Source organism: Larimichthys crocea, chromosome XIV (genome assembly GCF_000972845.2).
Source record: "Larimichthys crocea isolate SSNF chromosome XIV, L_crocea_2.0, whole genome shotgun sequence".
NCBI lineage: Eukaryota > Metazoa > Chordata > Actinopteri > Sciaenidae > Larimichthys > Larimichthys crocea.
This window is the reverse complement of record NC_040024.1, coordinates 6,622,160-6,643,582: the sequence shown is the minus strand read 5'-3', so window position 1 is coordinate 6,643,582 and position 21,423 is coordinate 6,622,160. Positions and strand designations below refer to the sequence as shown.

The following is a 21,423-nucleotide window of genomic DNA, read 5'->3' as shown; positions in this document are numbered from 1 at the left end:
AAATATAAATATAAATAAATCATTATTAAAGTATTTCTGATTCTGACTGTTGCTGTTGTTGTTGTCGTTGTTGTTGTTGTCATTGTTGTTGTTGTTGTTGCTGTTGTTGTTGTCATTGTTGTTGTCGTTGTTGCTGTTGTTGTTGTCATTGTTGTTGTCGTTGTTGCTGTTGTTGTCGTTGTTGCTGCTGTTGTTGCTGTTGTTGTTGTTGTTGTCGTTGTTGTTGCTGCTGTTGTTGCTGTTGTTGTCATTGTTGTTGTTGTTGTTGCTGTTGTTGTTGTCATTGTTGTTGTCGTTGTTGTTGTTGTTGTTGTTATTGTTGTTATTGTTGTTGTTGTTGTTGTCGTTGTTGCTGCTGTTGTTGCTGTTGTTGTTGTTGTCGTTGTTGTTGCTGTTGTTGTTGTCGTCGTTGTTGTTGTTGCTGTTGTTGCTGTTGCTGCTGTTGTTGCTGTTGTTGTTATTGTTGTTGTTGTCGTTGTTGCTGCTGTTGTTGCTGTTGTTGCTGTTGTTGTTGTCGTTGTTATTGTTATTGTTGTTGTTGTTGTCGTTATTGTTGTCGTTGTTGTTATTGTTGTCGTTGTTATTGTTGTCGTTGTTGTTGTTGTTGTTATTGTTGTCGTTGTCATTGTTGTCGTTGTCGTTGTTGTTGTTGTCGTTGTTATTGTTGTCGTTGTTATTGTTGTTGTTGTTGTTGTTGTTGTTGTTGTTGTCTTGTCTTCAGTTTGACTGACAGCTGAAGACGATGAACGTGCCGTTGAAGAAGCACGACGGCTCTTTCCTGCCGGACATCAGACAGAGCAGCACTCAGCACAGGTGAGAGCAGACTGCAGACAGACAGGTGGAGGAGGAGGATGACACACTGAGTGTGTGTGTGTGTGTGTGTGTGTGTGTGTGTGTGTGTGTGTGTGTGTGTGTGTGTGTGTGTGTGAGCAGGGTGAAGCAGCAGAAGGAGACGCCTCAGATTCTCTCCAAGGAAGAAACTGCACGGTGAGTTCACACCATGAGAACATGCTGATCATTGTCTCCTGCAGCTCGACCTCAGGTCAGGTCTGATGTCTGTCTGTCTGTCTGTCTGTCTGTCTGTCTGTCTGCTGTCTGTCTGATGTCTGTCTGATGTCTGTCTGTCTGCTGTCTGTCTGCTGTCTGTCTGTCTGTCTGTCTGTCTGTCTGTCTGTCTGTCCTCTGTCGTCTCCAGCATCACCAGCAGCCTGAAGCAGAACATCTGCGTGGAGATGCTGCAGGAAGGTTTCCACAGGTGAACATCACACACACACACACACACACACACACACACACACACACACACACACACACCTTCAGTTCAGACGAGCTCTGAGCGACTGATTCATGAAGAAATTATGAAAATAATAATTAATAATAATGAATTAATGAACTCTGAGTCTGAGGCTCATTCATTTATTTATTTCACCACCAGAGGGCCCTGTCTCACTGCAATCTGACTGATCTGTCTCCCCTCCTGTCTGTCTCTCCTCCTGTCTGTCTCTCTCTCCTCCTGTCTGTCTCTCAGGTCGTACTCGGAGCTCTTCTTCCTGCTGCTCTCTGATCAGTCTCGTCGTTCGGCTGATTTCAGTTTAGCGGTTCAGCTTCAGACTCCTCTGGACCAGCACCAGGACAAACTGGAGACCATCAGACGCCACCTGAGCTCAGCCGAGCAGGCGGAGAGGAGCGGTGTGCACACACACACACACACACACACACACACACACACACACACACACACACACACACACACACACTTCAGTTCAATTGAACTGAAAGTGTGTGTGTGTGTGTGTGTGTGTGCAGGTTACTGGTTGGAGGTGTGTAAGCAGCGCATGTTTCTGGGTCGGTTCTTCTCGGCTCCGGAGGATCGGTGGCTCAGTCTGCACTTCTACCACAGCTGTGCTGACATCAAGCAAGGCAGCCGGCTGACTGTGGAGGCCCGAGCCTGCCTGGCTGAGATCTACCTGCAGCAAGGTGGACACACACACACACACACACACACACACACACACACACACAGTGCACTCAGCTGATGGCCTTGCTCTGTGGTCCACAGGTAAGCTGGAGCCGGCGAAGCAGCAGGCGGAGCTCTGCATCAATCAGGCGGAGTTCAGCGGGTGGATGGACTCGGACGGTCAGCCTCTGAGGCTGCGAGCTCTCCGGGCGCTGAGCACCATCTACACCGGGCTGGCCGCCGCGTCGCTGGACGCCGCGGACTACGACGAGGGCCTGAAGCTGCTCCACCAGAGCTGCAGCATCGCTACCGAGTGTAGGCGAGAACTTATCTACTGCTCAGCTCCTGTTCTGGCACAACACCTCCTCCTCCTCCTCTTTCCCATTGGTCTAAACACTCCCCCTGATGTTTGTTTCAGCTGAAGACAAACACAGCGAAGCTGGCGCCTCGTATCAGCTCGGACTCGGCTATCAGAGGGCGGGAGACCACACCGCAGCCAAACAGGTGCCTCAGACCAGAACCAGCACCGAGCACGAGAACACACATATCATTAGAAATGGTTTTAAACACATCAGGAGGTTTGTTGGTTTTGGGTCTTTACATCAGAAACAGATTTACTCAGTACAATCATGGTCGTGTTGTCCAGTTCTTCAACAGGTCCATGCAGATGTGCGGCACGCTGCAGGACACAGAAGGACTTGGGAAATGCTACAAGGCGATGGCCAAGTCTCTGCATAGGTACACACGTTAATTTAACATAATTAATAAGAGACAGACTTTTATTCCAGCACATCACATGTGCAGAAATCATCGGTTTGGATGAATCTTCTTGTTCGTGTCAGTGAGGGGAACGACGCCGAGGCCATCCGGTTTCTGGAGAAGTTGGTCGACATCTGCGTGATGATGCCGCGTCAGCTGGTGGAGGCCTTCCTGTGTCTGGGACATGTCTACTTCACGCAGGTACATATATATACATATATATTAAAGACATCTGAAATCGTTTTTTAACGAGCGTCTCCGTGCAGGGTCAGTACGAGAGAGCTTCTGAGTTCTTCTTGAAGAGTTATGAACTGTCCTGTGACCTCGATGATGTGGCTCTGCTGCAGGAAGCTCAGGTTAACTCTCTTTTTTATTAATGAACATGTAACAGAGATGATCCAACATCTACTACAGCTGTCTGTCTGTCTGTCTGTCTGTCTGTCTGTCTGTCTGTCTCAGGTGTGGGTGGGCAGTGCTCGCGCTCACTCCACAGTCAGAGAATATCTCGCTGACGACGTGGACAGAGACCGGAGGAGCTCGGGAACTGAGTAGAGACCCGACAGATGAAATGTCAGCACAGGATTTCAACTCTCAACATCCGTCAACCAGAGTGCCTGTTTAATATTCTGTGCAGCTCACAAACGTTGTTTATATTCACTGATTATTTACTGTCAATAAAAATGTTTAAGAATAAAATATAATCTGTCCTTTTATTATTGGTTCAATATAAAAACTGTAAGTGTAAATATAGATTAGAATAATAAGAACTAATAATTTCATAATTTAGTAACTGTGTTTTTTATATACTTACGGTGTTTATTAGAGCAGATATTTTGTATGTTGTTGATTTTTTTAATTCTGGGAATTATTTAAAAAATATTTGTGTTAAAATAGTTTAATCAAAAAAATTAAATACTTTTACTTTATTTGATTTCATTAATGTTAATTAAGTTTGTTTACAACTTCAGTTATCAGTACATGGGTTGAAAATGGCAAAAAAATTAGACATACATAGTTTATTTTTATTTATTGTGATTTATTAAAAAAAAACGACTTGTTTACATTATTCAAATATTATATCTACTATAGGTTAGAGTAATATACATTCGCACTAGTGTCTATATAGCGCTATCAGTACCTCTCTACTTAACTCAACTAATAGACTGTGGATTTCAATGTTGCATATATTACCCTCTGTCTGAGAATTATTTAAAAAATACTTTTTGATTAAAACTTTATAATCAAAATACAAATCCATTGTCATTTATTTATTTCATTTAACTTCCTAAGTCTTCCGTTTTGTACACTACTTCATTCTCAGTACACGGGTTTGAATGAAGGCCCCAAAAAACAATGCCTGACACTGCATATTTATTTCTTTACATTTTTTTATTTCACATTTATTTCATTGTTTACTACATATTTATAAATACTTAGAATTTAGTTTAGTTATCATTACTATTAACTAAACCAATTACGTCATATATATTTTTATTTTATATATTTTAATTGTTTGTAAATGTTGCTTTTACATGTTTACGGTATTTAAAAAAAAAAAAAAAGCTGCTGCGCCTCTGCTCTAGTGTTTACGGCCCGCCGCGTGGCCCACGTGTCCGGGACGTGGCTCTGTTTGGTGACAGAACCTCCGGAGCGGACCCGAGGAGTCGTCGAACTCAGTCCGCCTGGTGTAACGGGACCGCGGGCTGTTCTGCACCGAGCCCCGGGCCTGAGCCATGGGCCTCCTGGCGAGATCCGGAAGGAATGGTTCATCACGGGATCGTGTGGTCATCTTATCGCCAAACTGCAGCCGGCGTCGGCGTGAAAGGAGGTGAGGACTGTTCAGAGTGTGCGGTCTGTGCGGGACTGTGCGTGGGTGAAGTTTGATCGTGAAGGCGGGAAAATCATTTTAAACAACATGAAACACCGCGAGGAGTTTCCTCCGACGAGCCGAGGAGGCCGCGCCAGACTCCCGCAGAGTTTCTCCGCTTTAACTCACGCGCTGTGACTTCGGGCACAAATAATCACGCGAGAGACACAAATGAGATAAATAATTAAAACTTTAGGACTCACCGACAAAATCGGCTCATGAATGTTTCACCGACGACTTTTTATCTTCAGTAAACCGACAACTTTCAGAGTTTGATCAACTCTTTTCCAGCCGCTGCTGCTCGCACGAGCTCGTTCAAAAACACAGGAGGACCGGTCCAACATGTTGGATCTGTGCTTAAATCGGATTATTCCACGAACGGGTAAGCCGAATTAAAGATTAAGCTTCCTGATTGTAGTGAGTATAAATTATTTTAATTATTTAATGATAGATATGGGAAAGGGCGAAGAGTGTAAAAATCAGGATTTTCTAGATGGAGTCTGGTTCACATGGGAGACAGTACCCTCTGTGTGTGTGTGTGTGTGTGTGTGTGTGTGTGTGTGTGTGTGTGTGGGTGTGTGTGTGTTTGTGTTACCTGGCACGGTAATGACCCGTTGCATTCGCTGCACACACCCCCACCACCCCCACACACACCACACACACACCACACACCCCCGTTGGATATGTAACAAGCGCTCCCTGTTGCGCGTGCCTTATCACTATCAGCTGATTGAGATTATCAGTTATTGTCGTTACACTAGTTTGTCTGTTGACCACTTCAGGTCCAGATTAGTAAACTGCTGCTACTGTCCGGGCGCTGCCTTCAGGTGCAGCTCGTAAAACTCCACTTACAGACAGAGAGTTCATAAAATGAAAAAAAAATAATTAATTAATTATTCAAAACATAAAACAGAACAAATGTTTTTCTCGAGTATGATTTGAAAAATAAATAAACAGTTTTAGTATTTTATCAAATAAACAAACACATATTTGCTTAGAGTTCAGCACGAGCTATTATTTATTTATTTTTACGTTAAGAACAAAACAAACTTAAATCAGTCATCAGTTCACATTGTACAACGGAACATGATAAAACAAGGATGAAAACTTAAAACAATTGTAACTTACATTAAATAAAGTTTAACGTTTGTGACAGGTTACGGTTGAAAAATCTGCATGGATATTCATAGAGAATATTTTTTATTAGTGATTAAATTAAAATCCTCCACTCAAATCAGCATTTAATGCTCTTGAAATTTGCCTAATAAAATAAAAGTTTGACAATAATAGTTTCTTTTCTTTGTATTGTAAAAATAATAAATAATGTTTTTTCCACATCCTGGATTTCATGTTTGTTTCACACAGTTTAAAGTTCAGTAAAGGGAGATGTGACGTGTCAACCAATACCGTGCCTGATAGGCTAAACCATAAAGTCACGTGATTAACAGATGGACAGAATAGCTGCTGTGATTTCTCCCCTCACTTAAGGAAATGTTTTGGCCAGCCCTTTTCACCGTCCTGTATCCACACTTGGCTTGTGTTAAGTCTATTACTGTAATTTAAAAAAAAAAAAAAAGCTGCTGCGCCTCTGCTCTAGTGTTTACGGCCCGCCGTGGCCCACGTGTCCGGACGTGGCTCTGTTTGGTGACAGAACCTCCGGAGCGGACACCGAGGAGTCGTCGAACTTCAGTCCGCCTGGTGTGACGGGACCGGCGGGCTGTTCTGCACCGAGCCCCGGGCCTGAGCCATGGGCCTCCTGGCGAGGATCCGGAAGGAATGGTTCATCATCGGGATCGTGGTGGTCATCTTATCCGCCAAACTGCAGCCGAGCGTCGGCGTGAAAGGAGGTGAGGACTGTTCAGGAGTGTGCGTGACTGTGCGGGACTGTGCGTGAGGTGAAGTTTGATCAGTGAAGGCGGGAAAATCATTTTAAACAACATGAAACACCGCGGAGGAGTTTCTCCACCGAGCCGCAGGAGGCTGCGCCAGACTCCCGCAGAGTTTCTCCGCTTTAACTCCACGCGCTGACTTCGGGCACAAATAATCACGCAGAGACACAAATGAGATAAATAATTAAAACTTTAGGACTCACCGACAAAATCGGCTCATGAATGTTTCACCGACCGACTTTTTATCTTTAGTAAACCGACAACTTTCAGAGTTTGAGCAACTCTTTTCCAGCCGCTGCTGCTCGCACGGAGCTCGTTCAAAAACACAGGAGGACCGGTCCAACATGTTGGATCTGTGCTTAAATCCGGATTATTCCACGTACATGGTGTAAGCCGAATTAAAGATTAAGCATTCCTGATTGTAGTGATGTATAAATTATTTTAATTTTTAATGATAATAATGGGGAAAAAGGGCGAAGAGTGTAAAAATCAGGATTTTCTGAATGGAGTCTGGTTCACATGGGATGACAGTGACTCCTCTGTGTGTGTGTGTGTGTGTGTGTGTGTGTGTGTGTGTGTTTTACCTGGCACTGTAATGACACGTTGCATTCAGCTGCACACACACACACACACACACACACACACACACACACACACACACACACTCCTCGGTTGGATATGTAAACAAGCGCTCCCGTGTGCGCGTGCCTTTACTATCAGCTGATTGATGAGTTATCAGTTATTGTCGATATAAAACATGTTTGTCTGTGACACCTTCAGGTGCAGATTAGATAAACTGCTGCTACTGTCCGGGCGCTGCCTTCAGGTGCAGCTCGTAAAACTCCACTGTCAGACAAGAGAGTTCATAATAATGATAAAAAAAAGAATTAATTAATTATTTCAAAACATAAAACAGAACAAATGTTTTCTCGAGATGTTGAAATAATAAAAAGTTTTATTTCCAAATAAACAAACACATATTTGTCTTAGAGTTCATGCACGAGCTATTATTTATTTATTTTTACGTTAAGAACAAACAAACTTAAATTCAGTCATACTAGTTCACATTGTACAACGGTAACATGATAATATAACAAGGATGAAAACAGAAAAGCAGAAATAAAACTTTGTAATCTTACATATAAATAAAGTTATAACTGTTGTGACAGGTTACTGGTTGAAAATATCTGCATGGATATTCATTAGAGACATTTTTTTATTAGTGATTAAATTAAAATAATCAACTTCAATCAAAAATATCTTAAATGATCTTGAAATTTCTCTAATAAAATATAAAGTTTGACAATAATAAGTTTCTTTTCTTTGTATTTAAAATAAGTAATAATGTTTTTTTCCTCAATCCTGATTTCATGTTTTGTTTCACACAGTTTAAAGTTCTCAGTAAAGGGAGATGTGACTGTCAACCAATACCGTGCCTGACTAGGCGTAACCATAAGTCACGTGATTACCATATATGGTTGTTGATCGCGGACGGAGGCCCTGAGCGGTCTAACTTTCACACATTTTATCTCCCCGAGTTATTTATGTCGTTATCTTGAAATAACAAATGTCGTCGCCCCGAGAAAACGTCAACAACACAACATAATAATAATAATAATAATAATAATAATACATTTTATTTAAAAGCGCTTTTCAGGGTACTCAAAGACACTTTACAGAGAAGAACATTAAATCATGAATAATCTTGAATTAATTATGTCGTTATGTCAGGAAAACAAAGTGCAGTTATTTCAAGATGACGACATGAAACAGGAAACAAGTCGTCTTCTCGAGATAAAAACAAAGACATCTGGAGAAAGGACGGTCATGTCGTTATCTCGAGATTTCAAGAATTATCTCCTTAGTTTGTTTGTTTGTTTTTAGATAACGACACATAACTAAAGAAAACAAAATAAACAAACTCGTTATCTCGAGTAAACGAGTTCAGATTGTTCATAATCTTTCTGTTGGTGTGTGTGTGTGTGTGTGCTCTGTGTGACTGTTGCCATGGTTACAGATGTCTCTCTCTCTGTCTCTCAGGTCCGTTGAAGCCAGAGGTCACGGTCGCGTACGTCGCCGTCTCGCTCATCTTCTTCAACAGCGGCCTGTCTCTGAAGACAGAGGTGAGCTCACACTGACAGTGGAGGTAATTAAAGGTAGTTAAAGTGTTAACGATGGCGTTAATTACAGCCTGTCTGTCTGTCTGTCTGTCTGTCTGTCTGTCTGTCTGTCTGTCTCTCTGCAGGAGCTGACCAGCGCGCTGCTTCACGTCCGCCTCCACCTCTTCGTTCAGTCCTTCACGCTCGTCTTCTTCCCGCTCGCCGTCTGGCTGCTGCTCAGAGTGCTCGCCCTGACCGCCATCGACCAATGGCTGCTCAGAGGGTGGGCTGTGTGTGTGTGTGTGTGTGTGTGTGTGTGTGTGTGTGGGGGGTGTGTGTTGTGTGTGATGGTGATGTGGTTTGGATAGTGTGTGTGAATGCAGTCCTTTATGGAAGCTGCAGACTGACTGACTGTACCTGAAGAAGAAGTTATGTGCAGACTCAAAGACCTTCATTCATGCTAATACAGACAGAGCTGTGTGTGTGTGTGTGTGTGTGTGTGTGTGTGTGTGTGTGTGTGTGTGTCTTGTCATGACTCTCCACGCCACACGGGGGCGCCCTGAAATCAAAGATAAACCAACTCATTCATCCCAAACTTCACCGTCGGAGCGAGAAGTTCAAACGTTTGGAGAAGTTTTGTTTATTCTGTCCGGACGAGGTGAAAACACAAACTGCAGTTCCTCCAACGTCCACTTGAGGCTGGCTCCAGAACTGAGTCAGTCTCCATAAGTCCCCATGTCCAAATGTGAAATAAACATGTTTACAGCTGATTCTCATTTGGGAAAAAAAGGAGAACAAACAGTTTGATCAGCATCAGCTTTGTTTAGTTGAAGTATCACGACCTTACAAAACCAACAGCGAGGTCAGCAGAGGCCACAGCCTGGATAATAGTAACGATGTGTAACTACCTTCTGTAGTAACCACAGAGCTGGTCATAGCCTGGCTGCTGCCGCTGCTGCTGCTGCCAGGTTGAGACTTATCTCCAGTCTGAAGCGTGTCAAAAACACGACATTCATTTAAAATATTGCATGTTGTGTGCGCAAATGTTTCTGCATGTTCGTCGTGTTCCCTCCGGATGCTGTTATCTCCACTTTGCAGTGATTGCAAGTCGCCCTGTTGACGTCTGTTCTGGTGAAATGCGTTTGAACCGAGTGGGTGATGTTGTTTAATACTGATGCACTGCACGTGAGAAACTTGCGTGAGTTACGTGACCGGTAAAACTGCCGAACGATTCCATGGAATTGAAACAGACGGAACCGGTTCTCGATTCCCATCCCTAGTACTGAGGGTGAATTTATATACAACTCACCTGTTCACATTATATTAAGGCTTAAAGTTATGCAGGATTAAGAGCGTGGACGCTTTGATTGACAGGTGGGTTGTTACGACGATCCGCATCTTTGCTGATATTTAGATTAACCGGGAGGCTGAAGAAGAAACCTCATCACATTGTTTACACTGTCATGATGGAGCCAGCCTCAGGTGCACGAGAAGAAGAAGAAGAAGAACTCGTAGAGTTCACGGACGCGGCTTCGAAACGTTTGAATGATTTGAAATGTTTGAATTCCTCCGACCTCTGACCTCGGCGGAGGAAAGGAAGCGCTCTCACCTCCTCCTCTCTCTTTGTCTCACCTCCTCCTCCTCCTCTTCCTCATCCTCCTCTTCATCCTGTTGCCGTGGTTGCCTAGGTTACAGACGGTGAGCTGCATGCCCCCTCCGGTCTCCTCTGCTGTTATTCTCACCAAGGCTGTCGGAGGCAACGAGGTAACACACACACACACACACACACACACTGTTAGCAGGTCATTATCCATCACTGTTGGACAAATGGTGTGATGTCGAAAAGTAATAAGTGTGTTGGCATGTTGTCATAGTGACTGACTGTGTGTGTGTGTGTGTGTGTGTGTGTGTGTGTGTGTGTGTCCAGGCTGCTGCCATCTTCAACTCGGCGTTCGGAAGCTTCCTGGTAAGATCTCGTCAGTCTGCAGCTTTCTTAATGGAACGTGGCCGCGAGCTTTAATCGCGTGTTTGTGTCCTGCAGGGAATCATCGTGACTCCGGTGCTGCTGCTGCTGTTTGTGAGTCCACACGGGACGCACACACACACACACACACACACACACGCACACACACACCTGACGAACACACACACACCTCATTATTATTCACATTAGAGCGACGTGACGTAGAAATGTGTTTGTTGTGACACAAAAACAACACGAGGAGTCGTGCCAGCCCCGTGTTTTCTCTCTTTTAGCTCCATTTTTGGTCTCCACCATCTCCTGAGGGAAATCTTTAGAGTTTTTGGAGCTTTCGGCGGCTCTGAGACTGAACCACAACATAAACAATGAGCTGAACAACCCCTAAACGCTCTGCAGAGTCATTTTTTAATATAAAAAGACTTTGAAACATTTATTTAAAGGCACAGATCAATAATTTGAACAACAAACTGAAGCTTTACTCTTTAATTTCAAACTCCAGGTGAATGAATTCATGTAAATAATGTGACATAACTGTTTGTTGACTCGTCTCGTCTCCTCGTCCAGCTCGGCTCGTCGTCCTCCGTTCCCTTCTCCTCCATCTTCTCTCAGCTCTTCATGACGGTGGTGGTTCCTCTGATCCTGGGTCAGGTAGGAGAGTCTTTGTGTGTGAATGTTTAAACATGTTGCACATGTTAAATCTTCTCTGTGTGTGTGTGTGTGTGTGTGTGCAGGTGTGTCGTAGTTTCCTCAGGGAGTGTCTGGAGCGACGTAAACCTCCGTTCGGCACCGTCAGCAGCGCCGTCCTCCTCATGATCATCTACACCACCTTCTGTGACACCTTCAGTAACCCCAACATCGAGCTGGACCCCACCAGCCTGCTGCTGGTCGTCCTCATCAGTCAGTACACTGAGTTTGTGTGTGTGTGTGTGTGTGTGTGTGTAGAGAAACTCTATAGAGGCTGCTGAGCCCGGTTACATCGCCCGGCTCCTGTTCTGGCACGACACCGGGGCCTGTAAACCTCTTCTTCTTCTTCCCGGTGGTTTGAAACACCTGTGCTACAAACACTAACCTGTGCTCTGAGCTAACAGCAGCTACAGTTGTCAGCAGTTTACTTCACTGTCCATCAGGAAACTCTGTAAAACTCGTTTGCGAGGCTGAACATTGAAGTGAAACGTGTCTCTGTTGTCAGTTTTCTCTCTGCAGGTGAGCTTCATGCTGCTCACGTTCGCCTTTTCTACCAGGTGAGGCTCCGTCCTCTTTTACTCTACCCTCCTCTTCCTATTCACAAACCTGAGTTTATGTACAGACGTGTTGCTACAAACACTGAGTAAACGACGACAGTGAATCGATAAGAATGAACAGGAAGGAGTTTGAACCTCCCGTCCGTCTGTCTGCAGGTCGGGTTCAGGGTTCAGCCCGGCAGACACGGTCGCCATCGTGTTCTGCTCCACACACAAGTCTCTAACTCTGGGTAGGTACACACAAAGACACACACACATGTGATTTACATGTAACTTCTGAGCTGCAGTTATGCAAAGCGCATGAAAGCAAATGAATGATATCTTCACTCCCTTTGAAACGAGCACGGAAAACTAAACGGCTCGATCACACGACACGACCAAAAGAATTCCCGTTAACATTTAATCACGATATCTTTAGAAAATGAAGAAAAATAAATAGTGTGAATGAGTGAAATGCTCTTAAGGGGGTGGAGCAGTGATCACATCCTGATGAGGTTGATAAACAGTTAGTAAAACTTAATGAAATCTGAGAGATGGTGACAGGTCTGCTTTGACCTGAGGTGTGAACAGGGATGAGCGTTCACAGGTTTTCTCTCTGCAGGGATCCCCATGTTGAAAATCGTGTTCGAGGGCTACGAACATCTCTCCCTGATCTCAGTCCCTCTGCTGATCTACCATCCGGCTCAGATCCTGCTCGGCTCCATACTCGTACCGACCATCCGGAGCTGGATGACCAGCCGGCAGAAGGTGCACACACACACACACACACACACACTCACACTGCTATGCTTCGAGGTCCAGGGTCTCCATCACTGACCACTACATAGTCGGGCTGCATTCCAACACTAACCTCTCCACCCTTTCTCCTCCCCTACAGTCTAGTCTGTTGTTGAGATAGGGCCGCATTCCAACACTACTGTGCCGAGTGAGTAGAGAACCGACTTCAAAACAACTTAATCGGGTGATTTAATTGAAGAGAAACCGAATTCTTCTTGAATCCGAGCTCGTGACAGTGCGTCCAGCAGGTTCCTCCGGGTTCAGATTCACTTATATATTCGGTATAACAATCTCCTGCTGGACTCGCTGCCGCAAACTCACCAGCTTCAGTCCGTCGTGTTCTGGTTCTGGTTCTGGTTCAGTGGTGGTGGGGAACAATCAAACATGTGGACATGTTTTTGACAGGTCTTACTCGAGTGTGTGACCGAGAGGCGACTGGATTCATGGAGTCGTGGAGACACCTTTCTGTACTTTTACTGTAATACTCACTCAGTCATTGTGGACTGAAGGTGCGGTCCATGTTCATATGTGCAGCCTTCTTTCACAGAGGATGTGTCTGGTGTTGGTGATGGATTCATTCACCAAACTGCCTCGCTCATGTTTTGGCACCTCACTTCGTCTCTTCTGTCTCTATTTGATCTGAAACTCTCTCGCTCACTGACACTCCCTCTCTTTTTCTGTTCAGGCGGTGAAGCTGTCGACCCTTCAGCCCATCTGACGAAGATGAAACGAGTCTTGTGGTGTGTTTTCGTGCTGCGATGGTGGACTGCAGCGGAGTGATACAGTCGTACGTGCCTTATTACAACCGATCAACAGAGACCTCAGCCCGACGGAGGGGACGAGGCGTGCCTCGATATTCTCTATTTCTGCGACAACGAAAAACTGTTTCATATTTCCATCATAGATATATTCTTTTATATTTAAAAGAATCAGAAGTAAGTTTTATTTTTATATGAAAAGCCCCAAAATTCCTGCAAAAAGAGGACGGCTGTTTTGTTTTTTAACAGAGGGAGTGTTTGTTTTGATGAGCAGCGCCTCCCTGCAGGAACAGTAAGGGTGGAGTTACTGGGACCATTCTTTTGGTATTTTTCTATCTTTCTCTGAGCTGTCACTGCCAGAAAGTGTGGACTGTTACATTTATGTTCTTGATAGAAACACGCAAATGCTGGATTATGTGACATTTAATATACAGTATGATGATGAGTTGTTTTGATGGTGTTGAAGTGATGATGGTCAAATTCAACAGGAAAAATCATCTCACATTCACTTCATCTGCTTTCATGTTTGTGTCTTGATCAAATTCCTGTCCGCGTCATTTAGCGTACAACTTTGATTCTGACCAAGTTTGTTTTCTACAACAACATTTTTTAAGTTGGACCAATAAGGAGGCAGGATTGAAGAAGTTATCCGACACAGTAAAGAGCAGAAAAAAGTTTGAAAATACCTAAAACTGCACACAGTATATTGAAAAATGATCATATACATATACGCGCATATGTAGATGACACCCTATTCTATATCTGAGTGATACGATGATGTTGACAGTTGCATCACATCCATCCAATAGTTGTTCAGACATTTGACTCAAAACCACCATTGTCAAACCCATGGTGGCGCTGATGGAAAACTCTGAAGGATTCATTGTTTCAAACCCATGTTGTTTGAAAGTGAAAACTTCGACCCACTTGTGTGACTAGAGGAAAAATCAAGGAATCGCCAAAGTACTTGGTCTTCATCATCTGGGCACCATGAACATCTGTACCAAATGTCATGACAAAACATCCAGTAGTTGTTGAGATATTTGAATTTGGACGACGGTGGACTGACGATATAGCCACAACACGTGGCCATTGACGTTGGCAACAATTAAGAGGTCTGAAATCAGATTCAGAGAGATGACCGTGAATGTATCATCACTGCAACCAATCAGAACTGCAGCTGTTACACATAAAAGACAAGGATCACGGTGTTTTTAGCCAGTGTTGGCTCATTTGTTATGCTTATGGACCAAATAGAACATCTGCAATACAAGGGCTTGACTTTGCTCAGGGGCACTTTGACAGTATTTCTTTAAGTTGTTTGCAGGTGTCACTACTTAGCCTTACATCCCTTTAGTGTTTTAGGTCAATTCTGATTTCCTCTGTTCGTGTAAACATATCTTAAAGCATCACATTAGAATATATTGATAGAAATGGCGCCATCTTGTTGCACCATCTTCTTCTGGTTTTCCATCTGGAGAATTGTCGCCCTTATATTTGGATGGAAAGCCAGCTACTGACACCTTTAAGGCCTTTAACTGACTAACCCACCAACCACCAGCAAACATGTTGGAGGGCCTAAGCTCTGTCAACACCTGATTGTGTTTCTATTTTAGTAGTACTGAATAGCAGCACCGGTCCAACCATTGGGAGTTGTGAATGTAGTAATAAGGACATGATCCCTGACCGGCTGCCCTTCTACATACACTGCTAGTTGTTTGTAAAATACATCTGGTGCCCAGTAACTCTGGGTAAAATGATCAAATTGGACTTTTAGTGCCAATGTTGTAGCCAAATAGATTATAAGGGTGGAGATTGGGGTGGTGGGTGGTTGTGTAGCATCCAACTGTCATAATCCAACGTTTTCAACCCCTTACAGTCATTCTCCTAACCTAAAAACTGCAATAACTTCTTCGCAAACAGTTGCCTATCCACAAATCTAGCAGTTACGGAGCAACATTATCAGTCCTTTGGATTCTTGTTTGTGTCACATGATGAATGCAAGTCTCATATTTACTCTCCTATAGCTCTGTTTTTGGTATCTACAAAGTGAGGGGTTATAACCGGCTCTTTAGCTGCTAAATGCTCCACTTTGTTCATGTTTCTGCCTGGAAAAACATAGCTATGACTTTCAACAGCCTTGGAGATACTTTAATCACAGTTATCTGTAGATTCCCAACATGAGATGTTGACCTCAAGCTTCCGGTAACCATCTTGGTGCATGGGAAACCCATTTCCTGAATAAAAAGGAAAACTTTGTTCATGGAAACATTATCAAGTGTTACTGAATTGATCAAACAGCTTCAGCTCTGTGTTTTCAGCCTGACTGGTAATAAATCTAATAAATTGGACTGTTACTATGACGGTTATCAAAGCCTCTACAGCACAAATGCCACTCCATTGGTCGTCCAGTCGAGTTTACAGTCAGGCTTTGTCGGTTTATAGTGTGATTGTTTTGCCAGAAGTGTATTTCAAGGGGGAAAAAAGAGATTCAACAAAGTATGTATGGGTCTGATCTGTTACATGTTTACATAAAAAAGTATGAGGAAATAAACCTACCAACTTTAAAACAAATTGTTTTGTTCTGCATCACACTACCACCTGAGGTTTGTTCGGGAGTCTACACCTACTACACAAAGTTCTTCTTCATTTTTAAATTACATAATCAACATTACGTTAGGTGGTCTTCTATACATTTTTTGCAAATTATACCAATATATATATACTGAATGGTGAAATTCTAAATTATGCACTTTATGTGTTACTAAATGGACCGCGTGTGTGTTTACACGCTGTAGAGCTTGTAACACCCCAGTATGTAATCAGTGTTCCACCTCCTGTATTTGTTGTCTGATCAAATTGGAAAAACATTCTCAGTTCATTCATTTCACTAATACCATCTGCTTCTGACAGATGGCTTTTCTGTCACATCATTTAGATGAAATAATAATAAAGTAAGACTGCCAACAGACTGTAGAAGCTTAAAAAAGAAATACAGGTGACAAAACAACCAGCACATCCATCCTTTAAAGCACAAACTACAACATCTAAAGTAAAGAAATACACAGTGTATAATACTGAAAATATGTTTTATTAAGTACACCCATGTGACAACACATGACAAGTTAGTAATACGCTTTTTGAGATTGACATGTTTGGTAAAAATAAGAATATGTAACCTCAAATTATAATGTGCAAATATATAAATTGGTTAGTTAAACAAAAACAAAAGCGCCCACCAAATGGTGTTTGTCATCCTTGTGTTGTCTATAAACCTCCTACTTTCTATCAGGAGGCAGAATGTAGTTTTAGTTCTCTAAATGTTGGCGGCAGAAATCTCTGTAGGGAGACATTTTTATCCAAGAACATTTTCTTATGCACAAGTTGGAAAACAACATTAAAACTCATGCTAATGGCCCCTAGAGGCTGCAGTTAATATTTCACTCCACAGTACAAAAGTATGTGCTAATAACCCTAATAACCTAACCCTATTGGTATAGAGCAATGGTTGTGCAAAAACAAAGGTTGGCCTGATGACATTAGATGGATCATTAAGGTGATTCATCCTCTGAGGATCAACAACAAACTTCATGAGGGATGCTAGGCTAACTACCAATGATGAGGTAACTATTACATCTAATATTACTAAAGGCAACTTAACCAGTATGAATATGTTGGTATCTAACCCTGTCGATGTTTCAGTCTCCAGGTGATGCCAGTATGTCATACTCTGCCAAGAGCACGAAGCTGTTCTCCCTGATTCTCCGCACTCTCACCAAATCTCCACACTCCTGGACATGGATCAACCCTCTCTCTCCTCTCCCATACTCCATTTCCCTATCGTTCAGCGTCACCTCTGTCCGTTTGCCACAGGCCTGACGGTACATGTACCTTACCCCGACCACCAGCACCATGCCCAAGCCGGCTGAACAGCCCAGAAGCATGCCCAGCTCCCAGGCACTGTGTCTGGGGATGATGTCTGGGTATTTTGGAGTTTCAGAAGGATTGGAGGGTCGTTTGGGTTTCGTGTTGGGGAGGTTTGGTTTCAACTTGTGGCCAAGATTTAGTTTGAAGTTTGGGTGGGGTTCAGAGTTTGGGTGAACTATTGTTCTTGGAGTGGGTAGGTGGAGGTTGGGCTCAGGATTGGATGGTTTAATGTGGTTCTGGATTAGCAACCTCTGACCTAGAGTGAGTTGTTGAGAAGGTACAGGGGTGGAGGTGGATGTAAGGGGGTGATAGAGAGAGCGACGAGGAGCTGGAGAAGGTTCTGGGTGAGGGGAGGTAGACATTAAAGAAGGAGAGGTGGCTGGAGAGTTGAACGAAGATGTGGATGAAGAAGAAAGAGGAGGTGAAGGCTGAGTAGTAGCAGAAGAAATGGACAATGCTGATAAGGGATTGGAGGAGGAGGAGAGGGCTGGGGAGAAGGTGGAAGAAGGTGAGGGAGAGGTCGAACTTGTGATAGACTGGGAAGAGTTAAATGAAGATGAGGAAGAGAAGGGAGTTAATGATGGATAGTGGGACTGGGAGGAGGTTAAGGAGGGTGGCATGGTGGAAGGTGAAGATGGTTGGACAAAGGGAAACTCAGGAGGAATGGAGATTGGTGATGGAGAGGGGAGAGCAGAAAGGGCTGCAACTGTTTTGGGTTGGTCCTTCATGGAGGTAGAAAAGGCATGTGCGAGGGAAGTTTGTATGGATACCAGGGTTGAACCCCTGTTGGGTCGGTGGGTAGATGCTGAAGGAGAAGGAGAAGGAGTCGCTGAGAGAATGGAGGCAAAGACTGGACTCATGGTTTGGATCTTTTCTTGAGCCTGGAGATCTTTGACTTCTTTACCCTCACCCGTTGTGACAGTTTGGTCAAACCTTGAAGGTGAAGTGATAGATTGAGGAGCTACTGAGGTTTGAGTTTGCTCCCATGAAAAGGTGCGTGCCTGTGGTGCACCAGTTTGGGACCATGCTTGGGGGGAGATACTCAAAGCCTCATTTGGTGTGTCAGATTGGGACTGGCCAGTCTTCTGGAAGGTAGCCTGACCTACAGGCGCAGTTGTTTGGATGTGAGGGTGAAGTGGACTAGTTTGTGTAGTTTTGGGTCCAGGTGGACTATTTTCAGGCTGTCGTTTGGGTAAATTGCTCAAGGGCTGGTAGTGGGACAGGGCATTGAGAAGTTTGTTGGGAAGGGGCTGAGGGGATAGAGGGTCAGTCTGAGTGAGAGCTGAAGTTGTGTGGAGCTTGAGAGATGACTGAAGGGTAGAAGATTTGGATGGGAGAATGACGTTTAGTGAAGAAGTTTGGGGAAAGGCTGTCGATGACAATACATTGGATAAGGAAAAGGTCTGACTTGTAACTGTTTGGGACTGGAGAGCAGGTTTGGATAGAGAAGTTAGCTGAGGATTCTTACTCTCTTGGGACTGTGTTAGGCTAGTCCTCCAGGGCTGGGTAGTCTCAAACTTTACTGAACTAGTTTGGTCCTGGGTTGGTCCTCTGGGATTCTGGTCTGCAGATCTTGGGGCATTTGTAATGTGGAAGCTGTGATCAGTTGAAGGTATAGCAACAGTCGAGATTTCAGGATCTAATGTTGTGTCTTTCATTTCAGGAACAGTGAACGGTTCTGGATCTTTAATCTTCATCTCCTCAACCTCCAGAGGGGATAGAGAAGCCAGGGAATGATGACTCGCTGAGTTTTGAACTGTGATGTCAGGCAGAACAGTGGTAGTGTCCTCCATCCTTTGAGCCTCAACTGAGGAGAAAGGAGAGGTGAAAGGAAGGTGGTTGGATAAGAAAAGAGAGCTCTCAGGGTCATTGGTATGAACAGGGCTTCCTTCGTTCAGTGGTCCTAAAGTTGATGTGTCACTCTCATTGCTTTTGGTAGGATTGTGAAGAGATCCTAAAGTCGTAGATCTGTTCCTTTCATTGACTGTCTGATATGTTATGTGGTCAACTTCATGGGAAGTCACAGAGCTATTCATCTCCAAGACTGGAAGAGTTGTATTCATTGGTGTTTCTTCCGAGTTGTAGCTTTGGGCTGCACTGCTTGTTGTCACGGTAGTCATGTGGCTGGCTGGCTCCTTTGTTTGTTTGATATATGCACTGTAGACTGTGACACAAAATAAAGGAAGAGCAGGGTATTAGTTATGATGACAGAGGGATAGAAAAAAAACTCATGCCTGGAGTTGCATATTATGGCTTGTCATCAAACCACAAACAGCTTTCTCTAACCTTTGCTAAACTGTTGGGCTCAAAGCCAAGCAAAGTTATGTACCTGGAAGAGCAGTAACTGCATCTCCCTGTAGTGCAAGATGCCTTCCATCCACACCTGTCATGTTACTCATACTCCAAGGATTGTGACTCCCGTCATGTACCACTGTAGACTCAATACCTGCCCAGTATATGAAGTAAGACTGCACCACGGTGATGCTGGAAAGACAGACAAAGAGGTTCATGCATTGTTACCATTCACCAGTGATGATAGTGGTCATTTGCAACCCAAAACCTGCATTCAGTCAGTAGGTTCATACTTACTAAAACCTGATGTCCCCCATCGGGACATCCGGAGCCCTCCACACAAACGAGAGGTTTCTTTTCAGCTGTTTGTCAGAATGCGTGAGGGTGTCGCCCTCCGAGAGGCAGCGTAGGGTGTGTGTGCCGGGTGGAGTAAGCGTCCAGGAGCCACCCACCAGCACCGGGCCCAGTCTCAGAGACCTGACCCCACCTCCAACGCCAGTCTTTTCCCTGACCCCAACTCCAGCACCGCGAGCCTGGAGCAGGAAACCCATGAAGTCCCGAGAGCTTCGGACAGTTACTGAGGACACAGAATAGTGTTTCCCAAGTCAGTAAGTTGTTTATTAACTGGCTGGTTGGTGACTTGAATGATAGTTAATTACCTGTTACTAACTGTCCGGGCAGGTAAGACGAGGCGGATGCGCGCAGGGTGACGTGGCTGCGCTGCGGATCCAGGGGTTGAGCGCGGATGTGGCCAGGTATCATCTCTTGACAGGAGGCGTGGTTTGCACCGCGGGAGAATGACAAGGTGGACGAAGCCAGAGAGAATAAGACCACACCCACCCCGAAACAGTGGACGGTAGACTGCATCTCTGTACACATAATCACAAGAGAGTCAGCCACACCTAATACACTTAATCCCTAAAAAAAGACAAGATGACAATAAAAGTCCAAACAAAATAATCCAAATGATGTTTGGATGTTTCAAGTTATTAAATAGAGATGAACTGATTTTTCTGCTTTCTACTTTATTTAACACTGCTGAGATTTATATGCAGGATGATCTAATTATTAACACAACATTACACATTAAGAAAATATTATGAGTGAATGAATGAAGCCATGCAGCATGCTGCACTTTCATCCTACCTTGATGAGCTGTAACTTTCAAGACGTCTGGAAAACCTCAGATGCTTGACGCTCTTCTTCTTCTTCAGTTTGTAAAGAATCACTTCCTCGCAGTCCTGCAGGTTCGTCGTTGTGTTGTCGAGTGTGAAAAAGGATCTGGGCTGTTTGAATCCCAGCAGAGAGCAACGAGAGTGAGTTCAAAGTTTGCTTAAAGTGTGTGAGGATGAGCTTTGGAGGGATTTAAGGATCCAGGATGTGGAGGGAGGAGGGGGTCGACGTAGAGCCACAATATGTAGAGCTGCAGGTCATATCCCCAAACACATTACAGGCAGTTTGGATCGTGAGATTTTAATATTGAAAGAGGAAAAATGGGTATTTTGTATCCCAAAGTTTATTTTATCAAGATGAAACAAAATCTGAACAATTTAGAATTTTAAGGTATTTTATATTTCTGTCTCAGAGGACTTGGTGATTAATTACAAGATTACACGATTTTATTGTAGAACAGCCATGTTACAAAACAAAAGGATATATATATATCAACCTGTATATCGATTGGTATTCAAAACATTTTGTAACTAAATGCCTTAAAACACCACTGCAACTTTGGTGGGTCTAAAGTTTTCATGACCAAACCTCAGCTAAACCTGAACCATAAGCCTGCGAGGAATCGCATTGTGCTGAAAGCTGATGGACATCGAAACATCGTCATTTCTGCCTCAGGGGTTGTACTGAACTTTACAACAAGAGG

The 21,423-nt window shown here is 43.9% G+C and overlaps 4 protein-coding genes across 5 annotated transcripts in view; 3 read left to right on the top strand and 1 right to left on the bottom strand.

The window, feature by feature from the left end:
* Positions 1–3,412, top strand: part of ttc29 (tetratricopeptide repeat domain 29) — a 4,011-nt gene extending 599 nt beyond the window's left edge. Inside the window, exons 2-12 of the mRNA XM_027287596.1 lie at positions 722–813; positions 934–987; positions 1,196–1,255; positions 1,529–1,689; positions 1,807–1,977; positions 2,060–2,272; positions 2,376–2,461; positions 2,604–2,695; positions 2,800–2,917; positions 2,983–3,072; positions 3,176–3,412. Of these exons, the coding sequence (XP_027143397.1) occupies positions 743–813; positions 934–987; positions 1,196–1,255; positions 1,529–1,689; positions 1,807–1,977; positions 2,060–2,272; positions 2,376–2,461; positions 2,604–2,695; positions 2,800–2,917; positions 2,983–3,072; positions 3,176–3,268 (1,209 nt within the window). The 5' untranslated portion in view covers positions 722–742 and the 3' untranslated portion in view covers positions 3,269–3,412. The remainder of the gene's footprint in view (positions 1–721; positions 814–933; positions 988–1,195; positions 1,256–1,528; positions 1,690–1,806; positions 1,978–2,059; positions 2,273–2,375; positions 2,462–2,603; positions 2,696–2,799; positions 2,918–2,982; positions 3,073–3,175) is intronic.
* LOC104935020 (butyrophilin-like protein 2) overlaps positions 1–21,423 on the top strand; it is a gene marked incomplete at its 3' end in the record, with an annotated part of 550,859 nt that overhangs the window by 133,238 nt on the left and 396,198 nt on the right. The gene's annotated exons all lie outside the window — the stretch shown is intronic.
* Positions 1–21,423, bottom strand: part of LOC104935135 (V-set domain-containing T-cell activation inhibitor 1) — a 592,626-nt gene that overhangs the window by 489,206 nt on the left and 81,997 nt on the right. The gene's annotated exons all lie outside the window — the stretch shown is intronic.
* slc10a7 (solute carrier family 10 member 7) lies at positions 6,181–15,892 on the top strand. 2 transcript variants are annotated; one of them, XM_027287611.1, is made up of 13 exons: positions 6,181–6,430; positions 8,513–8,595; positions 8,718–8,854; positions 10,260–10,335; positions 10,499–10,537; positions 10,613–10,648; positions 11,117–11,200; positions 11,284–11,449; positions 11,742–11,793; positions 11,950–12,023; positions 12,395–12,540; positions 12,671–12,718; positions 13,256–15,892. In XM_027287611.1, exons 1-12 carry the CDS (start codon positions 6,331–6,333, stop codon positions 12,689–12,691), a joined length of 1,014 nt encoding a protein of 337 aa, XP_027143412.1. In that variant the 5' UTR covers positions 6,181–6,330; the 3' UTR covers positions 12,692–12,718; positions 13,256–15,892. The 2 variants fall into 2 exon arrangements, with proteins under 2 accessions (XP_027143412.1, XP_027143411.1); XM_027287610.1 differs by lacking the exon at positions 12,671–12,718 and having other exon boundaries at positions 6,182–6,430.

Coding starts and splice junctions, on each gene's coding strand:
- slc10a7 (XM_027287610.1), top strand. CDS start 6,331: ATGGGCCTCCTGGCGAGGATCCGGAAGGAATGGTTCATCATCGGGATC. Junction 10,336..10,498: donor AGGCTGTCGGAGGCAACGAG/GTAACACACACA, acceptor GTGTGTGTCCAG/GCTGCTGCCATCTTCAACTC. Junction 10,538..10,612: donor CGGCGTTCGGAAGCTTCCTG/GTAAGATCTCGT, acceptor TGTGTCCTGCAG/GGAATCATCGTGACTCCGGT.